Here is a 15,631-nt window from a genome sequence, read left to right on the forward strand (position 1 = left end):
TTCATTATCATTCCTGACAGTAATTATCTCATTCTGGTTTTGTGAGAATTTTTTACCTGAGCCATTATCATTTCATGGCAAAATCATTTTTTTGAGTGTATCATTTATGTCAGTCCTCAATGCCTAGAGAAGTTAATACAAATATTTTTGCATTTTAATTATCAGAGTGAAGATGAGTGAAATCTGGCTGCTAAGGTGGGAGGGAGATGAACAGAGCAGTCCTTTTTGTTTGCTGTCTTCTCTCTAACCCATGCTAAATCAGTTTGTAAGAAGAGTGCAGAGTACCACTGAAATCAGTTGATTCAAAAAGTACTTCTGTTGCACTTAGAAATGGAAGGATTTGCTGAAACACTTGGAGTAGCATATTTCATTACGTCCTTTGAAGAGGTTACCTTCATGTCGCTTCTCTTTACCAACTAGTCAAAGTTAATTTTTTTTTATAAACTCTGTAACTATACACTATGATGCACACTGGTTTTTTTTTTAAAAATTAGGATATTTGAACCTTGGTTTATTTTTACACCTGCTCAGCAAAATTTAGTAGCATGACTCAAATCTAGAGCTCTGGTTTCTGAGGCAAGCTTGAGATCAAATGCTGGGGCCTCAGCTGACCAAGGTAAACTTAAAATACTCCTCTCTCCCATCTAACACTTTAAAACTCTTAATTTTCTCGTAACTCTTTTGAGATGGTTGATCATTACTAGGCAGCTTTTGAGCCTGCTTTACTGTCTGTGTTTTTCTGGAAGATAACAAATGCAGTGTATTTTGTGAGATTTCTGTGCTAGACACCTACACTGTGCCTGCTCTAGTTTATGTGAGCTCAGGGTATGATTATACAGTTGTTTGTTTTGTTTTTTTTTTTCATTTTTGTTGCAGCATTGCCACTGATCTTGATTATAGCTGGCTCCTGTCCCCTTGCTACTTTTTCAGTCCCATTGTTTGTGCAATTATGCAATTTGCTGGGCTAGTACGATTTAGGGAGAGATTCATAAGCAGGAAGCAAGGACTACCTAAGAAGCACTACTGCTGCTGCTAGATGTCGTAGCCTAAAATGCATAATAAGGTTAAACAAATTGCTGTATTTCACCTGTGGTAAATGAATAGGCATGCAACCAAAGTGGATAATTTGGTAAGATTTGATCTGAAGTTGGGGGAAAAGAAAATATCTTACATGTTTAAAATCATGTAAAACAAGTAAAAGTCTGTGTGGAAACTAGTTTCAGGCAACCTGTTACCTCTTTTCTAGCTGATACCTGCTGGATTTCAGCAGAGAAGTGTGACAAGTGGTTTTGAGGTGGTGGTAGCAGCAAGAGTGCGGGGAGCTTAGATGCTTTGACTGTTAGTACTTGTTCACCAAAAATTACAATGGTGGCATAGTGTTTTATTTTTACATCATATTTTCTGAGCTGCGAAAATTCTTGTGATATGCACCTGTGTGACCAGCACCTAGGTTTAGAGACTTTTCCCAGAGACAGTATACATGTTTTGGGTTTTTCCTGTGTCTTGCACCAAGAGCTTAAAAAGGGTATGCTTTCTGCTGTTCCTTCTCTCTGAACATCATCAGTTCAAGATTAAAATTCTGTAACCTCTTTTGCCTCAGCCCTTCAAAGGACACATTCATTTTTCATACATTTATTTCTAATTTGAAATCATACACAACTGCAGAATTTGCAAGACGAGCTCACTAACTTGGTCGCATGAAATAGCATTTGCAATTGCTCAGTTTGCTGTTTATTGCCCACAAAGTCTCTAGCTTCCTGTCTTGGACTGGAGTGAGGACAGGTGATGCACTTCAGTGAGTAGTTTTTATCAACAGGAAGGCATTTGGTTTAAGAACTTACCTTAATGAATCTTCAGGCACTATGGACTATTCTCAGAACCTATAGAAAACTAGAAATGATAAGGAGAAAAACATCCTCAAATGGGCTGATGTTCTAGTATTTTACATCTCAGGGGGGTAGTACACAGCAAGGCAGTACCTGATGCTCCATATTTAATGTAACTAATTCATTTGAAACAAAGACAGCTCTTAAGACTGTAATAATTTTAAAGAAATATGTAACCACATAGTAATGATACTGAAGTTACTATAAAGACATCATGCATAATGTATAAGGGTATGTTAATTTCAAGCATTTTGGTACAGTAATTATTAAATAAGCTATTAGATTGCTAACCAAAATATTAAAAACCTTATTTTAGAATAAGCAAGTATAGAATTAATAAAATAGTTACATTTGGATTTGAAGCTTATTGTATATATTACCAGTAGCCTACTTAGATTTTGTTAAATGAACCACTTCTGTTATTTCCATTTTTCTTGTTCATCGACTATCAAAGTCTGTAATAATAGTTATAGCCACTAAAACTTTGATTTCTTTTATCCATGCCTATTTTTAGCTGTGACGAAGAGCCTTTCAGAAAACTCACAGAAGCAGGCAATTAAAACTGTGGAATACAGATTTTGTTTATTTCTGTTTTCACTTAAATATGCTCATTTACATTCACACATGCTTTTGTTTTTATGATGAAAATGAAGGCTTCTACATTAGATTCCTTTCTTTTGTGGAGTTATTTTCCAACTCTAGTGCGGGCCAAGGTCAGGGGAAGGTGTTCTTAACCAACGTGTTCTTCACTCATATTAATAGTTGTCATTTTAATTGGTGTATGTGCTCACTGAATCAGGGTCTAGAATTCATATCTTGGCAAAAAAATTTAAATGTTTATACAGTACAACCCCTTCCCCATAAATAGGGAGGCATTTCAAGCCATCTGCTTTTTGTGTTTTAAGTTAGTACACTTGCAAAAAAAGCCTACCAAAACAACGGAAAACCCCCACCCTGATGCCATTTGAATTTTAAGTGAAAAGTTAAGTCTTAGAAAGCTTGCCAGAGATTCATCTGAATTAAAACATCTTATCTATTGTATATCTAGTTTAATATACTCATTTCTGGATGGGTTTTCAAGTTTCAGTTTACTGAGGTAGCGGTATAACAGAAAATTCATCAACAGGAAAATCTGTTTATATTTAGAATATCACTTTTCAACATTACATGTTGTTCTCTTCTTGAAAGATCATGAGTTTAAATTTTTTTCAGAATAGAAGAAAATAAGATCTGGTGTTACTGAAATACTTGTTTGAGTTAGGTGTGCTAGTTTGATTAATCTTTTATTCTCTACAAAGGTCTGAGTTAAGTTAGGCACCAGATATAGAAAACATATGTGGTTAAAGTCTTTGTTTATAGTTTGCTTGCACTCATTACCTTGTGTACATCATTTTATTACTTTTAATCTGCAGCCATGTTTGCATTTATCACAATGTACTGCATAGGTGATTATGGAAGATAGTTTTGAAGTGGCCTATTATAAAATACTAAGTTCTAAGTTTGATTTATAAACACTGTCCAAGCATCGCCATCAACAGTAGCTAATCTTATTCAAAATAGTCACTTCACTGCAGTGTTGCCATAAATTCCTGTAGACTGATTTTAAACTAAAGTTAGCTTCTGCCAAATAGTAATTGAAGGAGCTCTATTTCTCTGTGCCAGCTATCTGTCTCAATAAACGTAAAATCTGTGGTTCTTTTCAGAGAGCTACATTTACTGTAGGTATTAATGAGCTGTTGACATGTGAAATTTCAAGGATATTTGTTAAGTCATTTAGAAAAGTAATTTGCAATTTAAAATGTAGAGATTGGCACTTAGTTTAAACTTGAAGTTGCTGAACAAAGGTAGATCAAGACTAAAAGTTGGTTACTTGAAAGTACTTCCCATACTGATTGTTCATATGCATAGGACTTTCTCCTGATGGCTTGCTATGTTTTCTACTTTTGGTCCTTTGCTTATTTGCTTCTTATATAGTTGCCGTACTAGTTTGGTTACTGAGGTTGGAGGTGAGGTATGCTTTCCTACATTTTGGTTTTGATTATCAGCATCTAGAATAGAGCATTTGTGGACTGTAGTTTTACTGTCTATGTCCTTCCTTGTTGACTTATTTCTCTTTCCACATAGAGTTTAATTCAAAGGCAAAGTGGTGACAAGATGCTCTTTTGTGCCCTTTTCACATGTCTTGCTTCATGACACCTGTCTCTTATTTTTTGACCATAGGTTTGCCTGTAGAGTACTTGAGTGTTCCTTGTGTCTAAAACTCTGTTTTATCTGAGCGTCCAAAAGCATGGTGGGCACCCTCACTGTACCTCCCCCCTCCAAGATACCTGCTTTTGTAGTTTGTTCCACTTCTTGCTAGACAATCTGTTTCACTTTTTTCAGAACTTGTAAAATGTATAATGTAATACAACCTGTGTCTCCACATAGCCTTCTCTTTGATCTTTAACTTCTGTGAAGTGAGGTAGCTGTGTAAGTACAGCAACCAGAAAATGATAAGGTTGCCTCTCAACTGCTTCCAAGAAAAAGAAAGGAATTATTTAACTTTCATAAGGAAACCTAGGCAAAAAAAATCTTAATTGTGGTATCTTTTGACCTTTTTGAAAAAGTTGGTTTTATTTTTATATTGTTGTAGGATATAATCTCATAGTGAAGGTATTAAGAGTAAAATATGGTCTCAACCTGTCCATGATAATTACCTTTGGTCATGTTCATATCACAGGGTACAACAAAACGTAGTGCAAGTGACTGGCCACCATCACCCTTTTATTACGCTGAAGGATCTCAAGAACTGTTTGGGTTAAACCGTTCCTCTTAGATGGCAAGGAAGCGTAGTCCAATCCTCATGCTCCTAAGCATGATTACTATGCCAGAATGGGAATTTTTAATACATGTGACAGTGTACTTAATAGGTAGCACATGAAACTTTATGGGTTTGAAACAGAAGTCATTTTGTGTTCAGATCCTTAAAATCGATGTGGCAGTAACTTCCTTTGCAAAAGACAGCTACTCTGATGGTTCGAGACTTCTTTCTCAAAGATCAAATGCAGGACAGACACATACAGGCAGCTCTTGGGAGCAATCGTGAGGCATCAGCAGCTTTTCTTTAGACATCACCAGCTTTGACTGTTACACCATGGCTGTTATGACATGGCACTGAGAAGGACAGTCGTCTTAGCAGGCATAGTCCATTAAATACTTTCTCTGTTCTTACTTACATTTTATTTGTGTATCTTGTGCTTTCAAAAGTGTTCAATTTCTCAAATTGCAGTCTGTCTTTGAAAGGACATGTTAGATATTCTCTTGGTTTGGATTCCAAGAATGTTAATCAGTTGGAAACAGTTTGCAATTTCAGTGTTCGGAGCTGGAATTTGCTAATTCTTTTGAAGTATTTGAAGAAAAAACAGTGTTAGTAACTGAGAAAAGAACCCCCAAACCAATGTAGGAGAAGAGAGAAACAAGCTTTTTGCAGAGTTAAAACTGTACTTGGGCAACATTTCCAAAACTTTACAAAAACGACTTCAGCAGTTCTTCCATTGGCTCTGAACTACAGATTTAAGAATTGAAAATTTGAACTAAAAGCAACAGTATTTTCATTCATATGAAAATCCAGGTAATACAGGAGAAGTTTTGAACAATGTAATCTAGGAAATAATGTATGATAGAAAAGGAAATGTCTGTGCTCTAACTTGTTATAAAAACTAGTTTCTAACTCTGCTGTTACACCTTCAGAATGTTTCATGTTTTTAGAGGATAATTGAATAATAAACCTAAAAAAGGGAGAGAATAACCATCTCTCCCTTTTTTGGGAGTTTGCTAATATAGCAAGAGAAGAGAGGAGCTTAGTTCTTGAGATTTTGAGAGAATATTTTAGCTTTAATTAGGCTTTGATCTTGACCATTACTTTAAGGAGTTTCTCGGTTCATCTTCAGGGCAATTGTAACAAAAATATTTGGTTACAAGGGACTCCTAATTGTAAAACCGTTAGTCAGCTCTTTTCCTCTTCAGGATTTTTACGAAAAACTTTCTTTGCTCATTATACCAGTAATCATGTCTGGTGTACCTTCTTTCTGTAGTGTTTTCAGATGAGAAAATTAGGCAATCCTGATTCATCGTGTAATGCAGGGTAAACTAATTAAAATTCCAGGGAAAAAAAAATCTGGAAGTTGGCGCCTCAATAGAAGATTAATACTTGCAGTGGTACAGCATAACTGGGGAAAGGTGTTCAGATGCCAGAGGAAAGGAAGGACAGCTGCGATTCATTTTCCATTTGAGAAAGGCCATACTGTCTTCTCAAAACGGATTGAGCATCAGAACAGCCTTACAGAGTGCTTTGTTGAAAAGATTGATTCGCATCAACGGTGGTTAAAAGAAAAGTAGTTTCAAAGGAAAATCCACCTGATGAACAGAGGAATGTTTATATCAGAGATGTCTGACAGCTCCTGGATAAACTTTAACTAACACATTCATTTCTCTTACTGAAAGTTTTAATTTTAAATATTCTAAATATGCATGAATTTATATTGGTATAGATTCAAAAAAACTATTTCTAATTTTAGGCAGGTGTTTTCTGCGATTTCTGTGATCAATGGCCTTGCTTGCTCTGACAGCCAGATTGTATTCCATATTCAAGGAAACTTGCAACTAAAGCAGCAGATTCCTTTAAAAATAAATCTTCATGACTGTTTTTTGGAAATCCCAGAAGTGGCAGATAATATATGGATATTGAACTTTTCTTATTCAGTGGAATCTTAAGAAGCAGCAAGAAATTAACCTGCACCGTTGACAGCTAAAGCAAAGCTGGAGGATATCATTGCACACAACTATCAGTTACTGTTTTACAGAATGAAATCTTACAGAATATTTAATATATGTAATATCTTTAATCCTTATTGGTTTGTATTCTATATGATACCAAATAGCAGTACTTTTTAAGCCTCACCCATGTCATTTGCAGCATGAGGTAAGTATGGGCTCCTTTTTACAGATGACTGGTTGGTAGCAGATCTGTTAGATGGAGCTCTTCTGCTTAGTGTTACCAAATTGCAGGGTAGACTATGTGTGTTCTCTTAAAGTATAGCTCCAGTCCTCCCAGTTCAGGGCCTTAAACACCGTGTTATGTTGTTGAGGCCACCTTTATTCAGTGAAGGCTGGATTTTGTTGTCTTTGCAAGAGATGTCCTATTTCTGTTCTTCACTATCGCCTTGCAGGAGCTGAAAGACTTTTTTAGGTCAGTTTGTAGTCAGGAGCAATTAGGCATTGTCTGGCAGACATCTGTCCTTCATATGCTAAGTAAGCAACCTGGTACAGAGCATCACCCCGGGTACTGTAAAGGGGCTGACACTCTGAATGAAGTCTTTGTCAGGGCAGATAAGCCTTGTCAAAAACAACCCATCTTAAACAGTAGAATCAAACCTGAGTTTAATTTTTCACTTTTATCACACTTATCGCTACAATTTAAAAGTGGAGGAGGTTATGATAAGATTCTAAGTTAATTTAACAGTCTCCGCATTTTTCTGTAAAATGCAAAACTCACTTTCCTCTCTAAATGTTTGTTTGGTTTGGTTTTAGTGTATGCAGTAATATTAGATATCCATTCAGGAGGGTATTTTTGGTATCTTTTACTCTTCTGAAGTGCCAGCATACAGTGCCAGAAATAGAATTAAATCCTGAAATAACTTTTATTTTGCAAGAACTAGTGATTTTTAAAAAAATTATATCATTCTATTATTTTTCCTATAAAGGAATATAACGTTAAATAATTAAGATGTGGTATGCATGATAACAGAAGCTAATTAATCTAACTGATGTTTAGAGAAATATTGATAGAAAAATTTTTAAAAGGGAGAGCAGAGACTCTTTGATGAACATCAGAACTATTAATCTTCTGTGATTTACAAGAAGTAAACACATATTTTTCAAGAAAGAAGGTGGTCAGTACAAACTGCAAGTGCTCAGGGAGGTACGATCATTTTGTACAAATCAGTTCCTGTGGCTCCACCTACAGTATATGCAGTTTAATAAGAATTTTGCCAGAGCATTTTAACAGTCTATTATAAGCATAATCTGTTCTGTAAGTGGATGATAAATAATAGAGTGAGCTTTCCTTTATTGGACATAATGGATAAGAGAGATGTGGTTTCTACTGTCGGGACCCAGTTTTAGTTTACTTAACCCTCCTGTGCATAGCCACTGCATGAGGCACTGTTAGTTTAGAAGAAGCATGCAGTGCCCTTGTGTTAGATGCCCTTGTGCTAACTTCGTGCTCAGGCTGGGTCAGAAGCAGTGTAGCTGTGCTCATGTGACAAACCAGTTGGGTCCTGCCAGAACCTGGAACAGTGGAGTGTGGGTGCAGAAAAACTCAACTGGCATTTCTAAGAACTCTGTGGAAATTGGCAGGCTTGTTGGCTTGGCTACTATGTAGAGATGTCTGTAGTGTTGAGGTAAAGTCTTGAAGAACAGTCTTCAAGAAACAGTATTATCTATATTTGCCTTTTACTCAGAGCATCCTATGTGCTTTTCTCAGCATTATTCTCATTTTACCCTCCAAATACTTTGATTTTGGACTATAGTCTGTTTGGTTAGAAATGAGTGAAAATGGAAATTTTACATCTCATTAAGAACTGTAAATATACCTATTCTTATATTCTGCAGCTGTGAAATATTTTCAATGTCTCAAACCTGATTGTTTTTTCTTTAAACCTGGAAAAGCTATGTTTTATTTGTTTGCCAAGATTCACTGTTTTTTTTTTTCTTTACAGAAAAAATTACTACGGTGGAAACTGGGCCAGCTTTAGTTTTTCAGGACTGTTGTCCTGGATTAAAGAAAATCAGGTAAAAATTTCCCGAATGACTTCTTTTAACATTCCTTAACGTTAAATCTTGGTTTGTTGCATAATTTACTACAGGAGAAATTACCACAGTGTTCTTTCTCTTTGGTAATGCAACAGATGAAAGAGGTTTCTAGTTTCCAACTTTACTGGTTAAGACTTAACCATCTGGCCTAGCATTCAAAGACTGATATGCCTGCTTTATTAATAGTATTATCTGAGACCAAAGTCTAGTGCTCAGTCATAATTTTTGGGTTCTTGAATTTATGTAGAAGCGACTACACTGTTGTTTAGATTCCTTTCCCAGCACCTTCTGTAAATGATAATCTGGTCTTTTCCATTTCCAGTTTGATTATTTTCCACTCTCTGGTGTTTCAGGCCCTTTTGTTTTTCTTGTGTGCTTTCAGCTGATTCTTCTTAACTGGGAGAAAGGTAGTTAGTGGATCCTTCCATTGAAACGTCCTGTAACCAGGACAAAAAGATGAATGTTGATAGTGTATTTTTCAATGACCAAAGTTTATCTAATTCATGACAGTCCACTAGAAATCTTCTGAAGAGGATATTTATTTTGGAGATTGAGCACTTGGACTATATTAGCAAATGGATGTTCGTATTATTTACTGAAGCGTTATGAGCTTGTTGGTCCGTAGAAGATGGAACTTTTTCAGTTCAGGCTCATGCCTATTTATTACATAGTGCTACCTTCTGGCATAATCAGTGGAGTTGCTCAATGTCAGAACTTAATATTCTTAGGCTTCTGTGATATGATTTAGATATTCCTGTGTGGACAGATTAATATAATACCCAAATCACTGTGTTTTTTTCATATGGTCTCCGTTCAAAGGGTTTTGTCATGAAATTTGGAACTAACCTGACTGTGGCAAACCTGTCTTTTAATAGATTGTGTTCAAAGTTATGTTCAACTACTAAAACTTGTATTTCATTTAACCCTGTATTTTCAGATTGTTAGAGCTAGTAATGTAATACAAATGTTTGCATGTTATGATGAAGTAACCAACTCTGTTTTAACTCAAAAAATTTAAATAGAAAAAACCTTAAGACAGTTAAGATGATTTTTTTTTTTTATATATGAGATGGTACAACAAATTCTTTGGGACTACAGAGATTTGTAGTTCAAGAGCAGCTAACACAGTACAAAATGTAATTCTGTATTTGTTCTTTGTAAGCAAAAGACAGATACCGATGAATGTGAAGACTGGAAAAAACTGATCCTGGAGAATGAAGAAGTTATTCCTATTAGCAAGAAGGATAAAACTATTCAACATGTAGAAGATTTCTGTTTTGGCGAGTAAGTATAAATGTAGAAATACACAATTTTATATGCCCAGAGGCAAGTAATCAGATTGTGCTTTTGGCTTCAAGCATTTCACCAGGCTACCATATTGCATAATGTCTCAAAAAGTAACCACGACCTAAAATGTTCTTAATGTCCTTGTGCTGTTGTTGAAATCACTTGCACTTTATTGAAGTTAAAGATCTTTTAGATGACTTTATCTTCATACAGTATGATTTGTTGACCAACTTTGTGAGTGGGTAATTTACTTCTGAGTAGAAAACAGAAGTGTTGTAGTTGTACATATTAGAAGGTAGTTCTGCACCGCCATCTATTAATTCTTTCCATTAATAATTTGGCTAAAAGCTGCTATTTTCATAGTAAAAAAATTAAACTCATAAGTACATGTAAAATGAAGTAAGTACACGAGATTAGGAACACAAATGGACAGCAGTACTGTAACTATAAAATATTTAATTGTGCTAAAATGATTTTTATACTCAGTGGATTTAACTTACTCATTAAGCAGTGCTTACCCGTGATGCATTAGAAGGAACTGCATGCTCAGAGGCTCCTGGTAATCTCATAACAGCCTTTTTGGGCCATCACCTTTTTTTCTGTTTTTGAAGTAAGGTGACTCAGCTTTTACTTTACATACAACATGCAAAAAATACATATTTAATTTGAATTAGACACTTTTAATTTTGTGGCTGTTTGTTGCATAAGCACACGAAGAATAGTTTACCATCTTAGGACTTGATATGTGGTAAATATCTTTTAGTTAGGTATTTGTAGAGGTATGTGTACATTAGTGGAAGTTAAGAATAGAAATTCCTTTTTTGTCTAGATTTTTAAAGGGAAGTATGATACTTTGTTATATATAAGGTAAGCTTTTCAGTGTCATATTGAAAATCAAGGAACATCTAAAAGTAACGTTGTGAACCAGTAATGCTGAATAGCATGTAAGCATAGTAATAATGAGTGGAAATTGTATGGGCCTCAATTGAAAACTCAACTATATCTTTGTGTTTATTTATCTTTTTTATCTTTTGGATTTTACACTAAACTGAACACTGTTCGGAATTCCTGAATGGTTCTTTGGGGTAGTTATGTAAGTTTAACTTTGAATCCCTTAGATAGTATCATAGGTAGGTAAACAAAATGTTGACAGATATTTACATAGAAACTTTTTTCCTCTACCTATGATGTTTACAGAGTGAAATACAAGTGTGAAGTTATACAGTCTGAAGGTCACAGACTCAGAACATTCTAAAGTTCTATATTGCACAGTAATGGCTGCCTGACTGTATTGCAGATAAAATGTTATGCTTTTAAAATAATATCACTTAAATATTGTAATTGCATTCCTGTTGCCATAATAAATATTGTTCAGAACCAGTATTAAATCAGATGAGAGGTTTCATAGTCTCTTAACTTCACGTATGATTTTCCTAAGATGATGTGATACTGACTGATGGCTGGCTCAGAAATGAGTCCCCTAGCACGAAGATTTCACACTTCATAGAAGTGAGCATTATACTTGAGTCAGGACAAAATAGAAGATTCTGCTTTTAAGCATTTAACTTAGCCTGGCAGTACAATGCTGCCTCTCTTGGTTATCACCCAGAAACCCACAAGGAAGAATGGTAAGATTAATAAACCTAGCAAAAAAAAGTTTTCCAAAATAACTTAAAACTTTCTGAGAGAGTCAATTATTCTGTTTCTGACAATTTACACATTCTGGCTAGATTCTGTTGTTTTTGCTTAACTTTTATAACTCCTATGAAGTAACCATTAAACATTTATTTTGAAAGAATAAACAGCTGGGTAGCAGTATAATATACACAGTGCAAATCTGAAATGAATGGCCTTAGAACAAAGTGCATCCATCAAAGGAAAAGAATACTGTGTCTACAACAAGCTGTATTGAAAAAAGGCAAATGGCTGAAAAATAAATAGTGAACACCTGTGCTGAATAAATTAACCAGCTGGTTGGCAATTTTTCATTTGACCTATCTGAAGGGGTTGCTGTTACAAGGCATTAATAAGACACATTCATTTTAAGATATTCCTTTGTTAGTACCATTAATTGATGAATGGTGGAAGATAATATTCTAAATTTACACAACAATTTGTCTGCAGATGTATTATTTTTTTCTGAATTAGGAGAAGAATTGTCTGTACAGAAGTTCAATTTGAATCATTTTTATAGACAGTTCTTACATTATTCAGGGATATTTGTTCTTATAGGAAGGATGTCATGAATTCAGATTATATACAGTTTTTAGGCTTTCATTATAAAATGTGTAGTGCTGCAAATCATGCAGATTTACGAATTCATTAGTGGGAATTGGAACAGAGATTTGAAATATAAATAATATAACATTTCTGTTATACTGCTTTTCAGAGTGATACTGAAAAAACACAGTGTATTGTGAATCCAAATTTTACTTGGATTTAAAAAGTAATAAGTATGTTTAAAATGAGATTGAACTGCACATGTATTTTGGGAGAAGGTCGAAAGAAAACTTGCCTCTGAATTTATTCAGTTATGTTATAAAAAGCTTTAGGATGGGTTAACTAAAAGCTTCATTCTTAGTTACAGCATTAATGGCAACAACTTTAGCAGTTTTCACAAACACCATGTTCCAAATTTCTAAAGAAAACCCTAAAAGCCAAACAGAACTCCATTTAAATGACTTTCATTTTTATTTTTCGTAGAGGTTACTTTAAAAAAAAAAAATTTGATGAAGTACTTATCTTTCTGTGATATTTTATAGTTACTTAATGCTTGCAATATGAAGCAGAAAGACATAATTAATGTACAGAAACAGACTTCTTTCATTAGTGCTTCCTTATAGCAGTTCCTGTGTTTCCCAGGGCAATATTTTACCCCATTCATGAGTAAGTGCTTCCTGGTGGCTGTGTACAAGCCAAGAGACTTACTCCAAACTCTTATTTTCATGAGCCCTTGTGAGCTTCCTGAGTTCCTAAGTGAGGAGCAATTTTTAAAGGATACAGGGTTTTTGTTCCCTCTTTTAACAGAAATCCTGCCCCCTGCTTCCGTCTGTAGGGCTACAGATGTGTGAGGGAACATCTTTAGACGTATACTGAATAATTCCTTGCTGTTCAGTGAATTTTAACCATCCTGTTAGTTATTGAAATTTTATTCTGTACATTTGCAGGTCACTTTTAAAATCATAGTTCATTAGTTTTCAGCAAAGAGAAAATTGTTTATTCAGTGCATTAATGGCTTGTGGTATGAAGATAAAAAGATAGTGTGAAATTACTGCTGAACTCCTTTCACTTACAATGACATTGATTTAATTCATCTCAGCTGGTAGTATAAACTAAAATTCAAAGTTCAAAAGTACTAGTTTCTAAGGTAATGTTATTGAAGTTCCAAGATAAAAAGAGGAGATGAGATTAAAAGTAGAGGTATGCTTTATAAGAGGAATTTTAAAGAATTGTGTAGTGAAACAGAAACAGACTGTATAGAGTAAATGTGATGTGGTAATGTCCTTCCTTTGGACTGACTGCCTTCATCTTCTATGCACAAATTTGTAACGCTTGCATAAAAATAACATTGCTAAATGAGAGGGCTTTGTTCTATATGACTGTTACTTGAACAACTAATTAGAATGTAAGGTCAGAGTTGCAAAAGTAATCTGAAAGTTTTACTTAAACTTCAGGTCAAAATTGCATGCTTCTCTTGTGGGTTTGCTGGAATGATAGATGCAAAGTAGTCAGATGAAGCACTTCTGTTTTCTTCAGTGGGTTTGGCTTTTTAAATATCTGAGCTTAATGACTAATGCATTTTTGCATTTCAATTTCGAAGGAGTTTTTTAATCCATAGGAAAAACCTAATCAAATTGCTTTACTGTTTCTTTTTAAAAATATTGTTTCCTTTGTTTATGTAGCTGTGTATTTTGTTTCACCATGAGAGGTTTAGTTTTCATTTTAAGTTCATTCTATCTTTTGAGTCGGTGTAAAATAAGAGTCCTATTTTTTTGTGGTTGGTTATTTTGTGTGGTTTTTTTTTTTTTTTCTCCTCAGTAAATAATACTCCTCTTGAATTATAACTTTGCAGTTAAAGAACCAGAATTCCTTAGTGGGTGGTACACCTGATTTGGCCAAGATAAAGAAATTCTAATGCTTTTCATGGAAACGCTTGAGGTTCTCATTCTGCCATTAACTCAAAAGTTTAAACAAGTTTTTAAGACTCATTAATATCCCCCCCCCCTTGTGTTTTTATCAGTCAGGATTCAGCTGAAGATGTTGAAGAAGCTGGTGCATTGCCAAAGATGCCTGTCTTTGGAGCCCCTGGTGTTGAGGGGGTTGCTCAGGAACCGGAGAAGGGGTGCCCACCAGGGGAGAGCGCCTTGCTGGAGGCTGAGAACCAGGAGCCAGACAAGGCGGCAGGCATGGAGCCAGCAAGTGCAACGGAAGGGCGTGATGCAGAAATAACCTCTGAGAATGAGAGTTCTCCTAGTACAGCTTCAGGAGAGCCTACTCTGGAATTGGGAAAGACTGAAGCGGCACCCTCAGAAATTTCTGCCCAAGAACCAAAGAAAATTACGTATTCCCAAATTGTTAGAGAAGGCAGAAGGTTTAATATTGATTTAGTTTCCAAGGTAGGAACTAAATGATTCTCTTCATATAAATACATTTATTTTGCTTAAAATGCTGAAATTTTAAAAAAATCTTTTAATGTTAAGGAGGGCTGACACAGTACATTTAAGGCAAAAAACCCACTCGAGATGTGAACAAGAATTAGTACTCTTACAAGAGCTATTTCATATGTGCTCTCCATTGTTTGTTTATTACCAAAGAGACGATAAAACATAGCTTAGAAATATGTCCATAAAAGTAAATTTCCTGAAATTTAGTAGTTATTACCTGCAAAATTGCTCTTTTTAAATAGTACCATTAAAAAAAAAAAAATTTTTAAACAAGGAAAATCAATCTACACGCAGATCTTTGTTTTTAAAATGAAAAAGAATTTTCCTATTGGAATGCTTCATAGGTTTTAGATCTTCCTGTGAAACTTGCATTGTCTCTATACTCAGCCTAAAACCCTGAATTGTAATAAATTTTACTGGAAATAAAAAATAATTACAGTTAATCCATAACATAAAAGCTGACTAAAATTCGTTATTATTGTGTTGAATTCCTACTGGTGTGCATTCTGTTTGGAGGAAAAGCTATTAGCCTGACATATTTGTCATACTGTTTAAAATCTGCCTTTTATGTACTTCACAGTATATGGATATAGCCCTGCAGATTCAAGTTAAATGGAAATTTTTAACTTCTGTGCTTTAGACTACATGAGTACTCTGCAGTGAGAAGTTTTTTCAAGGTTCAATGCTTAATTTTTCATATTCTGCAAGAAAAGGTTTTTAAAACCTCTGGAAACTGGAAAAAAAAACCCCTGTCTTCATTAATTTAATACTATTTTAATGTAGACACTACAGAAGGCGTTACTTCAAATTTTGTCTCTGTGTAGATACCTCTTGACAGGGAAACAATAGTCAGGGTATAGTGGTTCAGCAGATAATACTGGTTTGCACCCTTTTTATCCTTTTTCTCTGCCATTCTGTTACATGGTGTTAATTGCAACAAAT

At 34.8% G+C, this 15,631-nt stretch overlaps 1 protein-coding gene across 4 annotated transcripts in view; it reads left to right on the forward strand.

The window, feature by feature from the left end:
- The window catches only part of CHM (CHM Rab escort protein), a 71,207-nt gene that overhangs the window by 15,248 nt on the left and 40,328 nt on the right, over positions 1-15,631 (forward strand). For 3 of the 4 annotated variants that reach the window (XM_074915387.1, XM_074915384.1, XM_074915383.1), the window contains exons 3-5: positions 8,645-8,717; positions 9,901-10,022; positions 14,266-14,641. In XM_074915387.1, coding sequence (XP_074771488.1) covers positions 8,645-8,717; positions 9,901-10,022; positions 14,266-14,641 — 571 coding nt within the window. The remainder of the gene's footprint in view (positions 1-8,644; positions 8,718-9,900; positions 10,023-14,265; positions 14,642-15,631) is intronic. The other variant, XM_074915386.1, reaches the window with a different exon arrangement.

The sequence above is a fragment of the Athene noctua genome, chromosome 11 (genome assembly GCF_965140245.1).
Source record: "Athene noctua chromosome 11, bAthNoc1.hap1.1, whole genome shotgun sequence".
Taxonomy (NCBI): domain Eukaryota; kingdom Metazoa; phylum Chordata; class Aves; order Strigiformes; family Strigidae; genus Athene; species Athene noctua.